Source organism: Mixophyes fleayi, chromosome 10 (assembly GCF_038048845.1).
Source record: "Mixophyes fleayi isolate aMixFle1 chromosome 10, aMixFle1.hap1, whole genome shotgun sequence".
In the NCBI taxonomy this organism is placed as follows: Eukaryota; Metazoa; Chordata; class Amphibia; order Anura; family Limnodynastidae; genus Mixophyes; species Mixophyes fleayi.
The window spans coordinates 94,505,859-94,525,750 of record NC_134411.1 but is presented as its reverse complement, the minus strand read 5'-3'; the positions used below and the strand labels follow the sequence as shown (position 1 = coordinate 94,525,750).

Below are 19,892 nucleotides of genomic sequence, written 5' to 3'. Positions count from 1 at the left end.
CCCAGTTTACATCTATAAATAGTACACAAGAGCCTATTCTCCCATCCAGCAACATTGTAATCATTATTCTTCCACGCCATGTCTGAAACCAGCCTCCAGTTTAAAAAAGTTTATTGTTTTGAATGTCAATAATTTATCATGTGTTTGTTGGTCTCCAAATACGTAGTTTTATAGAGGATGTTGTGCTGAACTGTCTGCAAAAATGACGTTGATATTTTTGTGGTTAGTACTAATGGAAGAATCTATTTGCAGCTAGTTCATTGCACCCTTTATTAAAAGGGCTGTCAGGTGAAGATGGGTTGTGACCCAGCACCAATGTGTAATTATAGAGTAGATTTTCTTACCATCCGTCATATGCCCACAGGCCGTTGTATAGCGCCAGACTAATCCCCCCAGCTGTGATGCTGGAACCTTCAAAACTGTTTGAAAAGTTCTGTGTGTTTCCTGGAGAAAAGACAAAATAACGGACATCAATAACCTCTGCGTGTCACAGTCTGTGCATTCTGTCTTCCTCTCTGTTAAGCTGGGTACATACATATACAATCTTACTGCAGATGCAATTTCTGTAATGAATTCACCAACGATTGAAAGTCCCGATGATCATGCCAATTCCTGTGTACACACCTACACAATTTACCTTCAGATCTGTGATCATCTGTCATAACCAACTAATGAAAAGATCAGGGGGTAAATGTATGAAGCTCCGGGTTCTTCAACACCCGCGAGTTCGGCGTCTTCGACGTTTAAATTTAAAGCAGCGCTGCCTTGTAAAGGGAAACTTCTCTTTACAAGGCAGCAAAAACAACCACATTTGCTCGACATCTTTGATCGTGATTTTTAGGAAGTTTATAAAACCAACAGATACAGTGTGCTTTGGTATGATAAAACATGATTGTGGGACCATAAACACTCTCTTGTTATATCTGAACAAGTGGTCATGAATCGTGATCTGTGTGACAATTGCTTAGGTGTGTATCAAGCGTTACTGTGCACCCTACCTCCCACTCTGTCGCCGCGCACCCTACCTCCCCACTCTGTCGCTGAGCACCCTACCTCCCCACTCTGTCGCTGAGCACCCTACCTCCCCACACTGCTGCTGAGCACCCTACCTCCCCACTCTGCTGCTGAGCACCCTACCTCCCCACTCTGCTGCTGAGCACCCTACCTCCCCACTCTGCTGCTGAGCACCCTACCTCCCCACTCTGTCGCCGCGCACCCTACCTCCCCACTCTGTCGCCGCGCACCCTACCTCCCCACTCTGTCGCCGCGCACCCTACCTCCCCACTCTGTCGCCGCGCACCCTACCTCCCCACTCTGCTGCTGAGCACCCTACCTCCCCACTCTGCTGCTGAGCACCCTACTGCTGAGCACCCTACCTCCCCACTCTGCTGCTGAGCACCCTACCTCCCCACTCTGCTGCTGAGCACCCTACCTCCCCACTCTGCTGCTGAGCACCCTACCTCCCCACTCTGCTGCTGAGCACCCTACCTCCCCACTCTGCTGCTGAGCACCCTACCTCCCCACTCTGTCGCCGCGCACCCTACCTCCCCACTCTGCTGCTGAGCACCCTACCTCCCCACTCTGCTGCTGAGCACCCTACCTCCCCACTCTGCTGCTGAGCACCCTACCTCCCCACTCTGTCGCCGAGCACCCTACCTCCCCACTCTGTTGCTGTGCACCCTACCTCCCCACTCTGCTGCTGAGCACCCTACCTCCCCACTCTGCTGCTGAGCACCCTACCTCCCCACTCTTGCTGAGCACCCTACCTCCCACTCTGCTGCTGCGCACTCTATTACCCATTTTTAATCCACATTTTATTTCTCTCTCCTTATACATCCCTCTCTGACACTCTATGGGCTAGATTCACTAAGCTGCGGGTTTGAAAAAGTGGGGATGTTGCCTATAGCAACCAATCAGATTCTAGCTGTCATTTTGTAGAAGGTACTAAATAAATGAAAGCTAAAATCTGATTGGTTGCTATAGGCAACATCTCCACTTTTTCAAACCCGCAGCTTAGTAAATCTAGCCCTATGTCTCTTTCTATTACTCTACTTTTCTCTCAGAGAGAAGTAGATTGAATGTTATAAGAGAGAGAGAGAGAAGTGAGCACCGAGACAGAATGCTTTGCTCGTCTTTCTATATGTTACTTCAATTTCTACTTCCCTCTCGCTCACTCCACTTCCCTCGCTTAGGGGCCGCTTAAATTAAGCGCGCGGCTCCTGCGGGACTGTGACGGTAACTGAATCTCCCCCCTTAGTCTATTTGTCTCTTCTGTTGATGGTAGATTGTGTTTGAACATAACTCATCCCGAGATAGAACGCACCTTGTATCAATAGGACGATGCCGCTAACGATGATGATTACAACGATGATCAACTTGGCCACAGTTAAGAAATTCTGCACATAACTGGCCAGCTTCACGCTCATGCTGTTCACCACCGTGATGGACACTGCGGGATAAAAGACGCCATAGAGCAAACATCAATCTCACCGATGTAATATCGCCAATGTCACAGCCGAAGCGTCATTTATAATATCAAGATGAACTGTTAGCAACAAACTCACAAATATGTATAAAAAAACCAAAACTGCTTTAAAGTTATTATGTATATTCCAAAGAATCAGCCTTAAGGTGGAGCCGTCTGCGCGGAGGCAGCCACGTGGTACCAATATTCCTGGGAATTCACGTATCCTCCTGTCCTGATCCCTAGACGTCAGTAGAAGACACTATACTTACAGATGGCGGCAGCTGCCAGACATTTGATGACCACTTGCGGGGGCTCACAGCCGGGATAGAATGGCGCTGACGTGTACTCGGCAAAGCTCAGACATATGATTGCAAACGAAGAGGGTTTCATCACAATGACGCTGGCCCAGGAGAAGAGGAAGGCTGGGATAGGTCCAAAGGCCTCCATCAGGTAGGGATATTCACCCCCAGACTTGGTTATCATTGTGCCGAGTTCTGCAAAGCACAGAGCGCCTGGAAATACACAACAACAAACTTCATCTTACACATTCTATTTCCAAATGTGATGTAATGCGTCACTGATGCCTTAATATAAAAGACCATATGTTCCAATGCATAGTAGTGATATTAGTTCATATAGATCACTACCTATTATTGCTGCCCCAGCTACACTGGCCACCTCCTCCTTAGGCTTACCGCCCTTGCCTCTGCTCCTGCATATCTTTCCACCACCTTCACTAGCTCCTTACCGGTTATCTGTGCCCTCAGCTTTGGGTACAGGTTCTCAGCTTGTGCCTAATTCACCCTGCTCCCCTCTCTCCTTTCAGTCTTGTAGCTGGATACTATTAGCTGTGCTCAGAGCTTTAGTCGTTACAGTGTTACTCGTTTATTGTTCTGTGCGGTTATACCTTGTGCAGTCTTATTGTTTGTAATCTGTATTGTGCTGCGGATATCTTGTGGCGCCCTATAAATAAAAGAGAATAATAATAGGGGTGTCTGTAACAGCACAGTATCCAAACCGTTAGAGGAACCTGCTCCTCCCACTATATAACTCTCAGTCTGTGGCTTCCTGCTGCCTCCATTCCCCTCCTCACATCATGTCACTGCCCCTGTCACATGCAGTCCTGTCCTTACTAACACATCACTTATCTCCTGCTACACTCTGTGCTGCTGGGGGACCCTGCTCCTTCCACTATATAACTCTTAGTCTGTGGCTTCCTGCTGCCCCCATTCCCCTCCTCACATCATGTCACTGCCCCTGTCACATGCAGCTCTGTCCTTACTAACACATCACTCATCTCCTGATATACTCTGTGCTGCTGGGGGACCCTGCTCATTCTACTATATAACTCTCGGTCTGTGGCTTCCTGCTGCCTCCATTCCCCTCCTCACATCATGTCACTGCCCCTGTCCTCACTAACACATCAGATGGTCTGATGTGTAAATCCACCATGCTCTCTTACTCATCTGGAGTAATGTTAGAAGGGAGCTGTGTCAGTCATCAGTGACTGTTGGCTTGTGGTTAAATCATGCCAAGGGACAGGGCGAGAGACTACAGTGTTATCCATTCACCTGCACCAGATCTCACCAGGACTCTGTCCTAAATATACACGAGGGATGTCAGCGGTCAGTAATGGAGTGAGGACAGAATACTTCATTCCCTAACAGAACAGTTCAATGCAGCTATCACTGAATAGTATAGTGATCCATTAAACGGTCACATAAGTAATTTGTGGCGCCTTCTTGACAGAATTGAGTGGGCACTGTTAGTGAGAGCTTACAATCTAGAGGGGAGATGTAAACAAAACGGGTGACACTGAAGACACGGGACAGTGTGAATGGGGAGTTAGGCCTATGTGATTGTTATATTATGCTGGATCATTGATTCTGTCCAACGCTGTTATTTAAATGTGTGCAGACAATTTAGAAAAGCAGCATCTCATATATGTGGTGTGGACAGGCTATAGGAGAGAGTGGTCAGTTTCCTTGCATAGCAAAGAACATTTACCATAAGGAATAGGAAAAATCTCTTAATTTCACAGTGAATGGTAAATGTTACATAATCTGGCTGTAGAGAGATAAGCCGGAGGAAGAGGAGGAGGATCCGGGGTCATACACCTGTTCTCCATAAAGAAGCCAGGTAAGAGGAAGGACAGACATTGTTTCCTGGAAGATGACTTGCGCATTGGCCCCAAAACTGATTGAGAAACTTACAGTGGTCTACATATGTAAATAGGTGATATTTAAAGGCATATCTTAAGGAATTCATAATTAATTACAAATACAAAAAAGAGGATTTTTACTCACCGTAAAATCAATTTCTCTTACTACACTGGGGGACACTGCGTTACCTTGGGGGTATAGTAGATGGGACTGGAGTTAGGCACTTATAAACTTGTTTGTTCCCCTGACTCCTCCCCCACTATGCCCCTCCTCTGTAGCTGACTTCAGTTTTGTATAACCGAGCCAGGAAGAGAGAAGAAGCAATTTAGAAAGCAACACCAAAGATAGCACTACTTTCAGAGCAAGGGAGGGCGCGCAGTGTCCCCCAGTGTAGTGAGAGAAATTGATTTTACGGTGAGTAAAAATCCTCTTTTCTCTGTCCTACCACTGGGGGACACTGCTTTACCTTGGGGAGCTACCAAAGCTGTGTCCAAGGGCGGAATGCTCTGGAACGGCTGTGCACAATGTTTTGTGTTCAAACCCCTGCATTTGTGAATGCAAAGGCATGCAACAAAGAAACAATATGCAGCAGAAACAGACGCTGCCACTCTGTACAACTGCGCCATTAAATGACGCTTTTGTGGCGTACAAAAAGCTGCAACCCTCCTGGAAAGTGCACTGTGAAAGTCACTGGAACCTGCAGAGGGGAACAGGCAGAATGTTGGTCGTGATGCAGTGGCAAGAGACCACCTAGACCCTGTCCCCCCTACGCTCTTTAGCGTTAGAGAGGCTAAATGGGCATTAAATTCCTAAACAGGAACTGTGCGAACAAGAGCACAAACTATCTCCCGTCGGAGAAACGTTACACAAATAGAAGAGGCACAAGAATGATGAACTACAATCTCTGTGTCAGTGGAATGCAGGCACTAATGGTCATAACCAATTATGTCTCGAACCGCCACTAAGTTTCTGATAAAGAAAATGAGGAAGAGCCATACACACTCTCGCCCCAGATCCCCTACGAGATGTGACATCCAAGAGAACAGCCTGCATTGAGCCAACAACTCAATCCACCCAATGATATACAAAGGACCACCATATACACTGATGCAACAGCTTAAGCCACTCAGTGATATCTAAGGGAACACTGATACAGTGCTTAAACCATTCACAGATAAACAAGGGAGCACTCATTCCATGAGCAAACAGCTTAACTAACTCAGCGATATCTGAGGGAGCACTCGTATAGAGAGCTAACAACGTAAGCCCGACATATATACCAGGAAGCACTCATACCATGAGCTAACAGTTTAACTAATTCAGAGAGTCACCGGAGGCCAAAGCAAGCCTCCTGATAACGAGAACTAGACTCCCTGGAAATCCACAACCAACCAAGGGTGGGCTGAGCATAAAGAAACCACTTAAGCAAAACAACCTTCCGCTGAGCTAGACAGAGAGCCACGGAAGCTGCACGCTGAAAGAAGAAGGGCGTAGACCCCATAGAAGCCAGCTGGTAAAGAAAACTCTTTAAAAGATTCCTGAGTGGGACGTGTGAAATTCCAGAAATTTACACCATCGAATATAATTTCTAGCCCAAAGAAAACAGCTGAGAAAGAATCTCTTCCGCTGAATTGAAGGTAGCAACCATATCCTTGTAAGGATTCTCTAGCCGGAAAGGTTAGCCATCCGACGCCACAGCGTCAAACCAGATGATGAAAATAAAAAGAGCCGAACTACGAGATGAGGCCGCTCTGAAAACGGGAAAAGAGGGACGACAACACAAGTCCCCTAAAACAGTAGAACACTGTTTTGCGAGACATACGGCAGACCACCAGACTAGCTGGGATGCGCCCCCTCCTAGAAACTCTTGAACTCCCACTAGTAAATAGGAGCTGTGAATCACCTCCTAAGTTATAGGGAGACCCGACTTGGCTATGGACAAATCCACCTGAGGGTCATTAGATTGAGAGCCGATAGAGAAAACAGGTTAACATGTGAAAAGAACCTGGGCTCCCTGTTAGAGAGCCCAATGACCTAACCAGGAGAGTACAAAGGTATTACCCTGAGGTAATCCACTCTACCTGTTAAAGGATTGATTGCTAAGGCATTCGGCCCTCAATAATAATAATAAGTTGGTCTAGCTTGGCCCATAGGATGGCACAAGGAACACCCCTCCGACCATACACAGGTCGACCCCTATCCTGCATTAGGATACGGGAATTGCATGAGTGCTACAAATATGCAACAGCACTGCATTTTGAGACCGAATCTCTACAGGTTTTTTGACCCTCTGTAAAAGAAGAACAACTGACTCACTAATAAAAACAATGTGACTAAGCACCACCCGAAAGGTAAATTAGTGAATTAAGGCAAAGGGGTGCTATGCACGTCCAAAGCCCTAAAATCAGCCTTCCTTGATAAGAATCTCCCTGTTGAGACATGGGAGATGTTACGAACAAGGAGAGCCAAAGATACAAGTAGAAACTTCGTATCCTATTTTGCAAAACAGAAACTCCTGATACTGAAAGGAAATTCTGCCAGGAGCAATTTGGAACTGTGTAGAAAAGAGATGAGCGTGTTCTTCAGTAGTAAGCTACTGAAAACCCCGAACTAGAAGATAAGGCATGAGCCAACGCTTATATCGTGTTTGAATAAACGAAGAGCTGGGTAGGCTCAAAGTGAAGCCAATATTGCAACCCTGCTTCTTGCTGAGAGGCTGCAAGTATAATGTTCTGGCTGAAAACGTCTAGCTGAAAGCTAAGCGTTGAATGTAATAAATAACTTCCACCTTCGGGGAATGTCCACAAATCAAAGGATGTTTACCTGATTTCCACAGCACATAAACTATAACCACCCCTGTAAGGCTAAGCCTGACTCGGAATGTGGAACCCAGACCTCACACCAACAAAGGGGATCAACGGATGGAACACGTAAACATGGCCTGGTGTCGCTGACATAAAACAAAGAAAGCGCACCCACCGCCAGAAGCCTTTGGATACTCATTTGTAATAGTACAAATTGAGAGTTCTGATATTGGAACAAAGTGCTGTAAGCATGTGGCTAACTATAGGTATCATAGCTGAATAGCTGTATGCCTACCAGCTATGATGCTGTTGGCTGAATACAAACCACCCCATTAACCCTTAATGAGAATAAAGGCTAGAGCACTTCTGTCCGAGAGCCGCTAGATAAAACCCGTTACCAGCCCCTGCTCTGCGTAGGAGGACTTCTATATCTGCTCCCGCTGGGGACAGCAGAACAAGAGTACAGAGGAGCCACAGGATTGTCACCAACAGGGACCTCCCTTGTATTGACTCTGGAGAGTTATGGGAGGTGAAAAACATAGCCAGTCTAATACTGTCTACCTGGTCTTTGACAAAAGACAGACACCGAGTCTAAGATATGAGGAAAAACATTTTTCCCAACTAGGGTGTCAGTAAGGCTTAGGTTGAAAATTGAAAACCAAGGATAGACTGCAAGTCTTGCAAATGCAAAAACTGGGTACAGTTTAAGTTGGGATTATACACCTCGTAAGTGTAATCAGCAAGAACATTCCTCTTGATAGTAAAACAAGATGGAAATAGACATCCTCTGGTGAGGAATGAACAACATCCTTATTTTGACTGTGGCAACAGTCCAAGATAAAATCCTCTACATCTGTGGAAGATGGTGAACAACAGCATCTCTGTGCAGATGGTTTTATACCTGAACAGCGTAATGCCGCTTCTGTGTTAGCGGACAGATATAAGCTGTGTGGGTGCTTAACTAGCACAGTGTAAACGTGTGTAGAAGCATGAAAAAGGGGGATACTCACGCACCATTTCAGACTTAAAAATCCCCTTAATGTGTTCGGCCACCAGAAGCGACAGTGATTTAGACCAGACCTGTTTCTGCAAAACAGCTGACACCGAAATGGCAGCACCCTGTTTGTAGACCCGCAGTCTGTGCCGAGGCATTCGGGCTAAGCTGTGGAAAAGATCATTTAAAAATTACATTTCGCACATATATAATGTCACTCCTATTTCCCAGTTGATCCATTAGAAAACATAAGGAAATGGTAGGCAAAGTAACAGGTTATAACATTGTCTAACAATTAAATTGAAGACACATATATATATATATATATATATATATATATATATATATATATATATATATATATATATATATATATATATATATATATATATATATATACACACACATTTTTTGAGTATGCCAACCAGCGAGTATTCTACTCCTGGAAGACTCGCCTATTGTAACCTGATACAACAGCAAGAAAAAGACACAGAATAAATCTGTTCTATCTCTAAAACAGGTAATATATATATATATATATATATATATATATATATATATATATATATATATATATATATATATATATATATATATATGTATATATATATGTGTGTGTGCTATTAGGATTTACGCACACATATCCACAATGCAATACAGACCAACCCGCCTACCACGGGATAACACTGTATATTATTTTTGTGCCACATAAATAATGCTGAGAATGTAAAACAGCGTGTTTATTACCCCTCAGGTAATTCCTCAGACATAACATATATTTGGAAAACTGTATAAAAGTTAACCACAATACTTATGAACACAGGCTATACGTAGCAAAAGGGATTGTGTATATACATGAAACTCCCTTTACGAGACTTATGGAAAAAGTCCATCCACAGTCACCATATGGAATATTATACAGATATGTATTCCCATATTAATGTACATCTACCCAACAAGCAAAATATGTCACAGGAGGATAGGAAACTACCATATTGTCTAATAGGTAATCCTATAATATATACAGCAGTCATAGGGTCCTGAAATAAAGGTCTTGACTGTGTGGCAAACAGGCTGACAATCGTTAAAAAACAGAATTAAAAACGATACTACATTACCCAGTGATGAGAGGCAGAAGTCTGGATCAGCATGCACTGATGTGTGTGTGCTCCGGATCCAAGATGGCCGACCGTTCGCGCCATTAGGGAGAGAGAGAGGGGGAGGTGTACTCCCCTCTCCTAACATGTCCGCCTCTGCTCACCGCCGCTCAGCCTATATATATATATAATATGGCTGCAGCTGCTGGAAGTGAGAACCGCCGCTCTGCCATGCCCAGGGTGCGTGCGGTCTCACTGACTCCATCGCCTCTACAGAGCGCGATGCTTGTCCTTCTCCCCTGCTGCTGCTCGTTATCTAGGGGCGGAGGAGGGGGGGAGGAGAGGCAGAGACACCCTCACTCCCGCCCGCCTGTTTAAACGTGGCCGCGGCCGCCTATAAGGCCGTTAACACACATATGCGCCCCATACAAAGCTGCCTATAAAGGCACACTTTAAATAAACCATGGCCCCGGCCATCTATAAGGCCGTTAATAAGCCTACACGTGCCCACATGAAGTTGCCTATAAAGGCATACTATAACTAAACCATGGCCCCGGCGGTCTATAAGGCCGTTAATAAACATAAATGGCCCCTTTGCTCGTTGTTTTCTAGGGGTAGACTGCCGGCAGAGGTGCAAGGGAAGCGTGCTGCTTACCTGCGCTGGAACTCAGGAGTGAAGAAATCCTGGGGACTTTCACTCCACTGGGTCTTTGCAGTCCAGCGCTGCACCTAAAAAAGGAATAAAAATAAAAACAGGAAAACCTACTGCTAAACTAAGTATAGGCAGGAGCCTATACAGAAGTGACCTTTCTCCAGAAGGCACTTACAACAACTGAAGTCAGCTGCAGAGGAGGGGCATAGTGGGGAACAAACAAGTTTATAAGTGCCAAACTCCAGTCCCACCTACTATACATACCCCCAAGGTAACGCAGTGTCCCCCAGTGGTAGGACAGAGAAACATAATTTGTTTTAGAAACAAATACACCTGTCTGAGCGAGTTCCCAGTTAGTGTATTTCCATAGAAGAGCTTCATCATGAAGATTTAAACAATTTAAAAAAAAAACATTCAAAGCAAATCCAAGAAAATATTATTGAAGAGCTCCAATCGTGGGAAACATATGAGAAGATTGCAAAGACTTTCATGAATTTGTCCCGAACAAGCTGTTTTGTAATTGGAGAATTTTTAGAGTTGTTGATTGTTATGTGACATTACAGAGTGTTGTGCATTGATCTGTGGTATAAATCAACAATAAATCCATCTTGGTTCCATGATATCAGAAATGTGAAAAAGTCCAAAAGGAGGGTGTGTAAGTTTTATAGCCGCTGTATACGGAGCTTTAAGTTGTTTTCACTTACCTAAAATACCGATCACCCCGCACACCGACCAGATAATTAAACATGGTCCCACCGCTCCTGTGTTTCTGAGCACTGATTTAGGAGATATAAAGATCCCGGATCCGATAATTGTTCCGACAATAAGACTGATCCCGCTGAGCAGACCGACCTGAAACAAAGAACGTGACGGCAGATAAGAACCACTTGGCCTATCGAGTCTGACCATTTGTTAACCTATGGTCACCTCAAACCCTATTTAATTCTTATTTCTATGTAAGGATATCCTTATGTCTATCCCAAGTATGTTTAAATTGCTCTACTGTATTATCCTCTACCACCTCTGATGGGAGGCTATTCCACTTATCCACTACCCTTTCTGTGAAGTCGTTATTCCTCACATTTCCTCTGAACCTACTTCCCCCCCAGTGTCAGTGCATGTCCTCGTGTTCTCTTCCTTTGTAGAATGTTCCCCTCCTGTTAGCATAATCACAGAACAAAAATGGTCTTTAATAGTTCAGACCAACTGGATCTCGTTTGCACAGTCAGATATTCATAAATGTAGGAGAATCACAGAGATCTTTTCCACACAACTCCACCAACGCATTTCGACCCAATGATCTTTATAAAAGGGGATTTTACTTTGATAAAGACCAAAGGGTCAAAAACGCGTCGGTGGGGTTGTGTTAAGTGGAAAAATCTCTGGGCTTCTCCTACATTTATGAATATCTGACTGTACAAACGCGATCCAGTTGGTCTGGACCATTAAAGGCCATTTTTGTTCTGCGATTATGCTTACACATGTTTGGTAGGAGTACCTTGAATCATTATATATTTTAATAAATTTTGTTATACTTTTTATTCTACCGGAATCCCCTCTTTTATTTATTAATATACTCATATGAATTATCCATTGAAAATCTGGGAAAGGAACATCTTGGAAGCTAATGTATTTAGATGCTCACTTTCAAGAAATATCTCTGTAAGTGTAATACCTAAGGGGCTTGGATTACATTGAGAGATCTTGTTACTATATGAAGATGCTTGTATTTATATTCACATTGTGAGTGCATTCACAGAAGGGGCAGAGATCCTCTGAAAATTGAGCAACACTATTGAACTATTATATAATGATATATCATATTTGATACATTTATTATTAATAAATAGTACACAGTTTTGATGTTATTACACTATATTTGTTTATTTTATTTTTTAATATGTTTGGTTACTGCATTCATCGATGGAGTAAAGTACGGATTCTTTACATCCGAATATAAGTATATTTTTTGTTGAACACTTTGGACACGTTTTTTGCACCTAAAATATTTATATAGAGATAAACAGCACTAGCTATTCCATAATTATCATCATCACTATTTATATAGCGCCACTAATTCCGCAGCGCTGTTCAGAGAACTCACTCACATCAGTCCCTGCCCCATTGGAGCTTACAGTCTAAATGCCACTCTCTTGACCATTCCTCTAGTCTACCTAGATCATTGATCATTTGTTTTACCCCTCCTGGTGTGTCTACCCTGTTGCATATCTGTCATCTGCAAAAAGGCTGCCGTCTCAAATTTATATAAAAGAGTAGGAAGGAATATTTGTATCCTTTCCTGGGCTACGGAGCGTTTGGTCGCACAGCTTGTAAATAACCAGGTCAACTTTTTGCAAGTCATGCGCAGCTGTTGGACATATCTTTCAGTTACGTTGTTACATCATCAGTCAAATTAGATTATTTTCAATGCTTCAGGTTGCGATTTTCACGATTACCATCTTGAATGAAACACATAAATCATTCTTGCATGGTTTGTTTAAAAAATGATGATAATTACTTATAATAAGCAGTGTAGTTTTCACACCAATGTACTTGTCATTGATTGATTGACAGTCCCACCGCTATTACCAGTGAAGCTGTGGCTGGTTCACAGTATAAGTCGTGGTGATGAGGACTGAACTCTAATGAGATTGTCACACAACATCTGAATAATAACAAGCTATAACTGTGGGTAGACATCAGCTGTGATCAGGTACATGATGCTTAGGGTCAAATAATCCTTAGATTATACAGGTAACCACTCAAATATCATAGAAATCCCACCGCTCTCAATCTATGACTACGTATCGCCAATGGTCTCCAACTTACTTGTGGAGCGATCATTGGTATTACATCCACAAGGAAGATCCTTTATTCTGTCTATCTTCACTAAAGAGATTATATCTTGTGTGCAATGCAATTTTTTTCTCATAGAATTATGCTGACTTTAATAGCGTCTATTAAAACATATATGAACATTTAACTAATCAAATTGGAGCCAATTCCTCCTTTGTCTAATGATTCCTTTTCTGCCATAGTTCATAAGGTTTGTGTTACATGACCTAACCTAAAGACCTGTTCACCCAAATCCTGTGCAACATAAATTCCTTCAGCAGGACTAAGAATTAACATTTTGTCTCCAAGACTTTGTACCTCACAATAAATGAGAGCGTTTTACCTGCTAATTCACACTTGCTGGCTAATTAGAGGATTGTTTTATGGGTGCTTCAAAGCAATTTGTGTAATACATTAAATGCAATAAAATATAAACCATTTCACCTTACAGATGTTTATTTACCCTGAAAACATTACAGGATGAACACAAATGTTGGCCGAGCCTGTAAGAATGTGCAACCTTGAGGGTTATAATGTCTGTTGCTCAGTTACATAATATTGTTCCTGTAAGTAGTGTTATTAGCGCTCATTCTCTATATGTTACCTGATTACAATGTAATATACAGTCATACTGCTCTCCTCTGCTGCGCTTAAATGTAGTTGGACCACAAGGTTTATAAAGAGACTTAGGGCTAGATTTACTAAGCTGCGGGTTTGAAAAAGTGGGGATGTTGCCTATAGCAACCAATCAGATTCTAGCTGTCATTTTGTAGAAGGTACTAAATAAATGAAAGCTAGAATCTGATTGGTTGCTATAGGCAACATCCCCACTTTTTCAAACCCGCAGCTTAGTAAATCTAGCCCTTAACGTTGCTTCATGGTTCCTATGGGCAGTTTCAGATAACACAAGCCTTTATTCTCAGCAAATAGTAGTACTATAGTAGCGTTTGGCTACCTTAGTGGGTACATGGCCTTAGATACACCATTTATATCATCACTTAATACAGTGTGAATCAATAAATTCTGATTTAGAAGGGAAAGTATACAAAGCAGGATTTTCATTAAATTACACAATTTGCAAAAAAGCTCTTGGTTCATTCATGTGGAATAAACTCAAAGAATGATCCACAATAGAAAAGTCGTTCAACAAAAGTGTGAAGATCTCCTGAGCAGGAACTTTCCCATCTAGTTATTTGTACCCCTCTATAAAAGATGAAGATTATACGTGAAGCAAAGATCATGACTGATCATATCTTTATCACTTCCATTCCATAAAATTAATATTGATAATATAAGAAGATAATATAGAAGATATATTATATAATATTATCTTCTATATTCTCTAAGAAGAACCCAATGACTGGGAAATCAGCATACATTGGATATAAGCCTACATACCCTTACAGGAGTCTCTGATGCAAGATCAGGATATATCGTGTCAGCCCTTTTCCAACCATAATGTGACCAACAGAATTCATGTGAAAAGCAAATAGACCATTTTTGTGAAAATAAAACAAACTACAATAGCCTGTGTCTGTTTAGCAGACTGACGGTGTCTGGCGGCCAATTTTGTTTGGCAACCAGAGAGATTTTGAAAAGGAGATAATGATTTGCAGGAGGATAGATAAACAAAGCATGCTGGGGTTTGTAGTTTCACAACAGCTGGAGAGCCACCAGGTGGCCAAGCCTGTTCTAGAGGCACTCTTCGCCAAAATATTATATGGTCCCCTTTGTCTATCGCCCCTCCCACCTATAGGCACCAACCAAATCACTTATCACATTATCTCCCCCCCCCCCCCCCCCCACATCCATTACTTCCACCAAAGAGATTACCTACCACATGGAATATACGACATGTCTCCTAATCAGCCCAATCTGTTTGTAAAGTTTGGGAAATTCTAGCCACCGGACAGAGCTGGCCTTGGACAGGTATGTGCCCATAGAGCTGGCCTTGGACAGGTATGTGCCCATAGAGCTGGCCTTGGACAGGTATGTGCCCATAGAGCTGGCCTTGGACAGGTATGTGCCCATGGAGCTGGCCTTGGACACGTAGGTGCCCATAGAGCTGGCCTTGGACACGTAGGTGCCCATAGAGCTGGCCTTGGACACGTAGGTGCCCATAGAGCTGGCCTTGGACACGTAGGTGCCCATAGAGCTGGCCTTGGACACGTATAACCTGACTAGTATTCCAGTGTGACCTGAAGGAAGAGAAACCATTGCTAAAACAAGGACAAGAGCTGTAGTAAACTTACACCTTTCCCATATTAATAATACATTACCACCAAGGCAGAGACTGTAAGTTCTGAGTCCATCATTTACATACAACCATGTAAATCTATGTCTATTACCCAATGGGTTTTCCTCTGAGCATGAGATAAAAATTCCAAGATAGAATCCCAGCTACAGATAAATGATTTCCTGTTTCCGGGTGAAGTTACCCCACGGCGGGCAAAGTATCAGAAGGGTTGGAGAGCGTTTACAGTGTAATATTGTACCGAACGTTCTTCCTGCTGGGGCTACGACTGGATACACCAGCTGTGCGGAGATCATGAATTTACTGCTGTCTAATAAAATTTTTAAAAAAACAACATGTTGCCATTGTAAATAGTTTAGTGTTGTTATCTTACACTAATCTGTATTTAACGACAATCATGACTGTGCACCAAGGTAATTTGCAGATAGCCATTAACAGCATGGTGTATTCATTAACTCATACACTGCTGACTGCAGCTAAACACCGAGAAGTTACAGCTTAACAGGTGTGAGGTTGAATGGAACCTCAACATCCTGGTGACCAGGGGAACGTCACTCACCCCAAGAATTGTTACATTTATTATTTAACAATATCAGGTAATACGGACGGAGAGGTAAGAGGGTCTTGCTCGTAAGCTTACAATTTAAAAGATAAAAAAAAACTGCAAAGTGAATGCTACAATTTCTGAAACATCACTGACTGTTTCCACCTTAAGACCCAGAATGGGATTAATGCCGCCTGACTCATCGGATGACAACATCCTGTGTTTGTTGATCGGAGTCGGCTATATTTAAACACAGAAGAGGGATCAATAAGAACTGTCTACAGATTGAGTTATCGGCCTATTCCTGGACATGCTGCGTCCTCTCTACTGTGATATGATCTCGCCTCGGTATGTGGTCTATAGTGTTCACGTTGCGTAAGTCACTCTGGCCCTCGAAGCGCACACACACACACACACAGTGTCACATCTGCCTATAACACAGTGGAAATCTTGGAAGCATGGAAAATGCATTAAAGCTAGATCTGGCATATTAAATAAGAATACGGATCTGAATGAAGAAACAACCAGCTGGTGTGATCCAACCAGAACTATAACATACACAAAGAGCTGATCTGAATTATTGCACAATGACCCATTATGTGTAGTAAATAATGTAGTACATTGCGATACTAGTAAGTACAAACAGGAAAGACATCAATCCACTAGGAGCCAGTGACAACACAGAGGTATGAGGTAGTTTGGGTAATGCCTCACTGGTTCCTACTAAAGGGATAGGCTGTATTATTTATAAGTAGAGGCATATAAACCACCTTGAATTCTAGTTGTTGTGGTCCTTTAAATTACTTAAAAAATATGTATACAGTATATTTTTCTTTTCTTTTTTTCGCATTTCTATACTAATGCAAAGTAATTAAACACTTAATTACTGCCATGTAAAATAACGTATCTTTAGGCCACTATTGGTCAGTACTGGCCCATGCACAAGACAATAACAACGATGGGAATACCAAATATGCCTACTCCATTCAAGGTCTGATTTAATTATTGGCCCATAATCAAACGCATATTGCTCGCTTATTTTAATTGATTTTAATATTTACTTCATTAGGAAGACTATAACAGGTCCCTTAACACCTGCATCAATAGATTCAGGATATATGATCTTGAATATCAATCAGTACTTGGGCCGAGTTGCAGTCTGGGCGGCTAAACATCAAGCGAAATTCCAGCCACTGTTAGATCCAGGTTACACTGGATTCGTCAGTGCAGAGAGACAGACTTCCTTGTAGTTTATTAGCCCTCATCACAGCACACCGAGAAATATCTAGTGACGTCACTGTGGATGCCGTGTACAGCGACAGGGTGGTCACATAAAAGGAACCTCGGTCCAGGTGTGACGTCGCAGAGCGCAACGCCGCCGTGTTCGCCAGACATGCATTTACATTAGCTTCAGCACAAAGTCTGGCCATTACCACTGTAAGTAACATGATATATAGACTTTATATTGATCTTTCTCCACCTTATGTTTGAAAAACAGCCTTGAACTTTATCATATTCTCAGCTTTATGAACTATTTCACGGAGTGAGTAATATTTTTGCAGCAAAGTCAAAATCTTAACAGTAATCATGGTTGTTGGACAAGCTATATTGTAGTTAATATGAAGGTGGTCTGTCCCTTTTCCTCCTCCTAAATTCCCTTTTCTCTCTCCTTTCAGCACGTACCCTTTGTACAGTGGGTTCTACCCCACTCTCTTTGCAGAATGTTCTATTTTTATGTTTAATGCTTTTAATTATCAGTGTTGTTCCTTTGATTGCTCAAATCTGTAATGTTTTTTCCCCTCAAACCTTGGAATAAAGATTTTAAAAATAAAAAGGATGTAAATGGGAGGGGTAAGTGAGAGTGGACTGCTATCTTTTTACACTCATCAGTTGAGACTTTCAGCTCACAAGTAGATAGGATAAATGCAACTTTCATTTATAGGGATTTTTTTTCACCAGAAGGTAGCAGCAAAAGTTATTAAGAATTGAAGGTAATCTTATGATCGACTAGGAAATATTCATTTAAAACCAACCAAAATAAAGGAATTTCAGTTCACTTTTTTTTCTAAATCAAATCTAGATCGAAGAGATCATCATTTCTCTCATTTGCTGGCCCAAAATAGTGATTTCTTCCCACTGAAGTACAGGTATGGGAACCCTTATGTTGTCCATAAAGTGCCAAACACTGGTAAGAAAATAAAGGAAGTAATTGGTGCTTTTAGTAATATCACACACAGACATGGGGGTATATTTACTGAACTGCGGGTTTGAAAAAGTGGAGATGTTGCCTATAGCAACCAATCAGATTCTAGTTATCATTTACCTAGTACATTCTACAAAATGATAACTAGAATCTGATTGGTTGCTATAGGCAACATCTCCACTTTTTCAAACCCGCAGTTTAGTAAATATACCCCATGGTCCCTGACAGTTTACTTCTACAGTCACTATGAGGAGCACTGCTAAACCATATAATAGTAAGAAAATCCTGCATAATAGATGCTATACCTGTCCTACTGTACCACACACGCCCAGCAACGTCTACCCACCTGTTTCTTCAGCTGCATGGCAGCGGACACCTTGCTCTGGACCGATTGGGTATCCATTCCATCTTTTTGGACATCTTTCCGCTTTCTGGCGCTTCCTTCACCCATAGTGCAGTCTGTGATGTTATTGGCTGCGGAGACCTATGTGACACATGACAGACACGGGTTATCACCAACAGGAAACCGACTGTACGCTTTCATCTACACAATGCATGAAAATCCGCCCATAACATACCAATCTGCTGACGTTTGATTGCCGCAATTAGGCAACACTCCAACAGATCTGAAGATTACTCTGTAATGGATTGGCACCGATACTGTACTTTTTATATTATTTTATTGTGTTGCCTATCACGGTCATCATAAAGATTAGGACAGGTGAACTTTGCTGTGATCCCTATGTTTACCTCACGCCTGCACATAACAGAGGCGGCCATATTGTGGGTCAGGCCACTATACGTGAGATTGCAGCTATCAATGTCTTGGGAACCAGTGACGTCACTGAAGGACGAAGCTCACCAAGTAACCTTCTGTCTACCTAATGTGTGAGAGGTACTTAAAACGAACACTGACATTCCTTCAAATAAATGCAATTTATCATCAAATTATTTATATAGCGCCACCAATTCTGCAGCGCTGTACAGAGAGTATTTGTCACTCACATCAGTCCCTGCACCATTGGAGCTTACAGTCTAAGGGCCTGATTCATTAAGGATCTTGACTTAAGAAACTTCTTATTTAAGTCTTCTGGACAAAACCATGTTACAATGGAAGGGGTGCAAATTAGTTTTCTGTTTTGCACATAAGTTAAATACTGACTGTTTTTTCATGTAGCACACACATACTTGATAGCTTATTTGTACACTGACATTTAAAGTTGATATTTGTGTACTACATGAAAAAACAGTCAGTATTTAACTTATGTGCAAAAAACTAATTTGCACCCCTTGCATTGTAACATGGTTTTGTCCAGGAGACTGAAATAAGAAGTTTCTTAAGTTAAGATCCTTAATAAATCAGGCCCTAAGTTCTTATTCTTTGTCATGTATTAGCATGTAAGCCATCAGTAATATATATTTTTTATTGTTTTTAATCCTATTGAATAGTCGGTCTATTATATTACCGGCTGGTGTTTAAGTCAGCAAAAAGTTATTATCATAAAAGTCTGTTTCTTAATTAACCCTTATCACCAACAGGCTAAAGACGATCACTAAGTAAACCAAGTTGATCTCAGACGTGATAGTCAATCTTATAATCTCGTAACAATTTGTTTGCTCATCGCTGATCACCCCAACAAGTGTTTTCTAATTAAAAACAGTGACAGAAATGTAACAAATTGATCACTGTCCTGACATTTCAGATCTGATGGTCTCTGATCGTTGTCGCCCACCTTCAAATCTAATAACAACCATTGTACAAAAAGCCCAAGCAAACGTACATGTGCTCAGTTTATACACGCAATCTAATCACGGATGGGTTATCAGTCTGTTACAACACGCTAACACCACACCAACGTGTGTCACCTCAGAAATGCAGA

The 19,892-nt window shown here is 42.2% G+C and overlaps 1 protein-coding gene across 4 annotated transcripts in view; it reads right to left on the bottom strand.

The window, feature by feature from the left end:
- The window catches only part of SLC7A9 (solute carrier family 7 member 9), a 46,712-nt gene that overhangs the window by 14,196 nt on the left and 12,624 nt on the right, over positions 1-19,892 (bottom strand). For all 4 annotated transcript variants that reach the window (XM_075189199.1, XM_075189198.1, XM_075189197.1 and 1 more), the window contains 5 exons: positions 18,359-18,496; positions 10,881-11,028; positions 2,737-2,979; positions 2,324-2,449; positions 345-444 (listed from right to left, as the gene is read on the bottom strand). In XM_075189199.1, coding sequence (XP_075045300.1) covers positions 345-444; positions 2,324-2,449; positions 2,737-2,979; positions 10,881-11,028; positions 18,359-18,463 — 722 coding nt within the window. In that variant the 5' untranslated portion in view covers positions 18,464-18,496. The remainder of the gene's footprint in view (positions 1-344; positions 445-2,323; positions 2,450-2,736; positions 2,980-10,880; positions 11,029-18,358; positions 18,497-19,892) is intronic.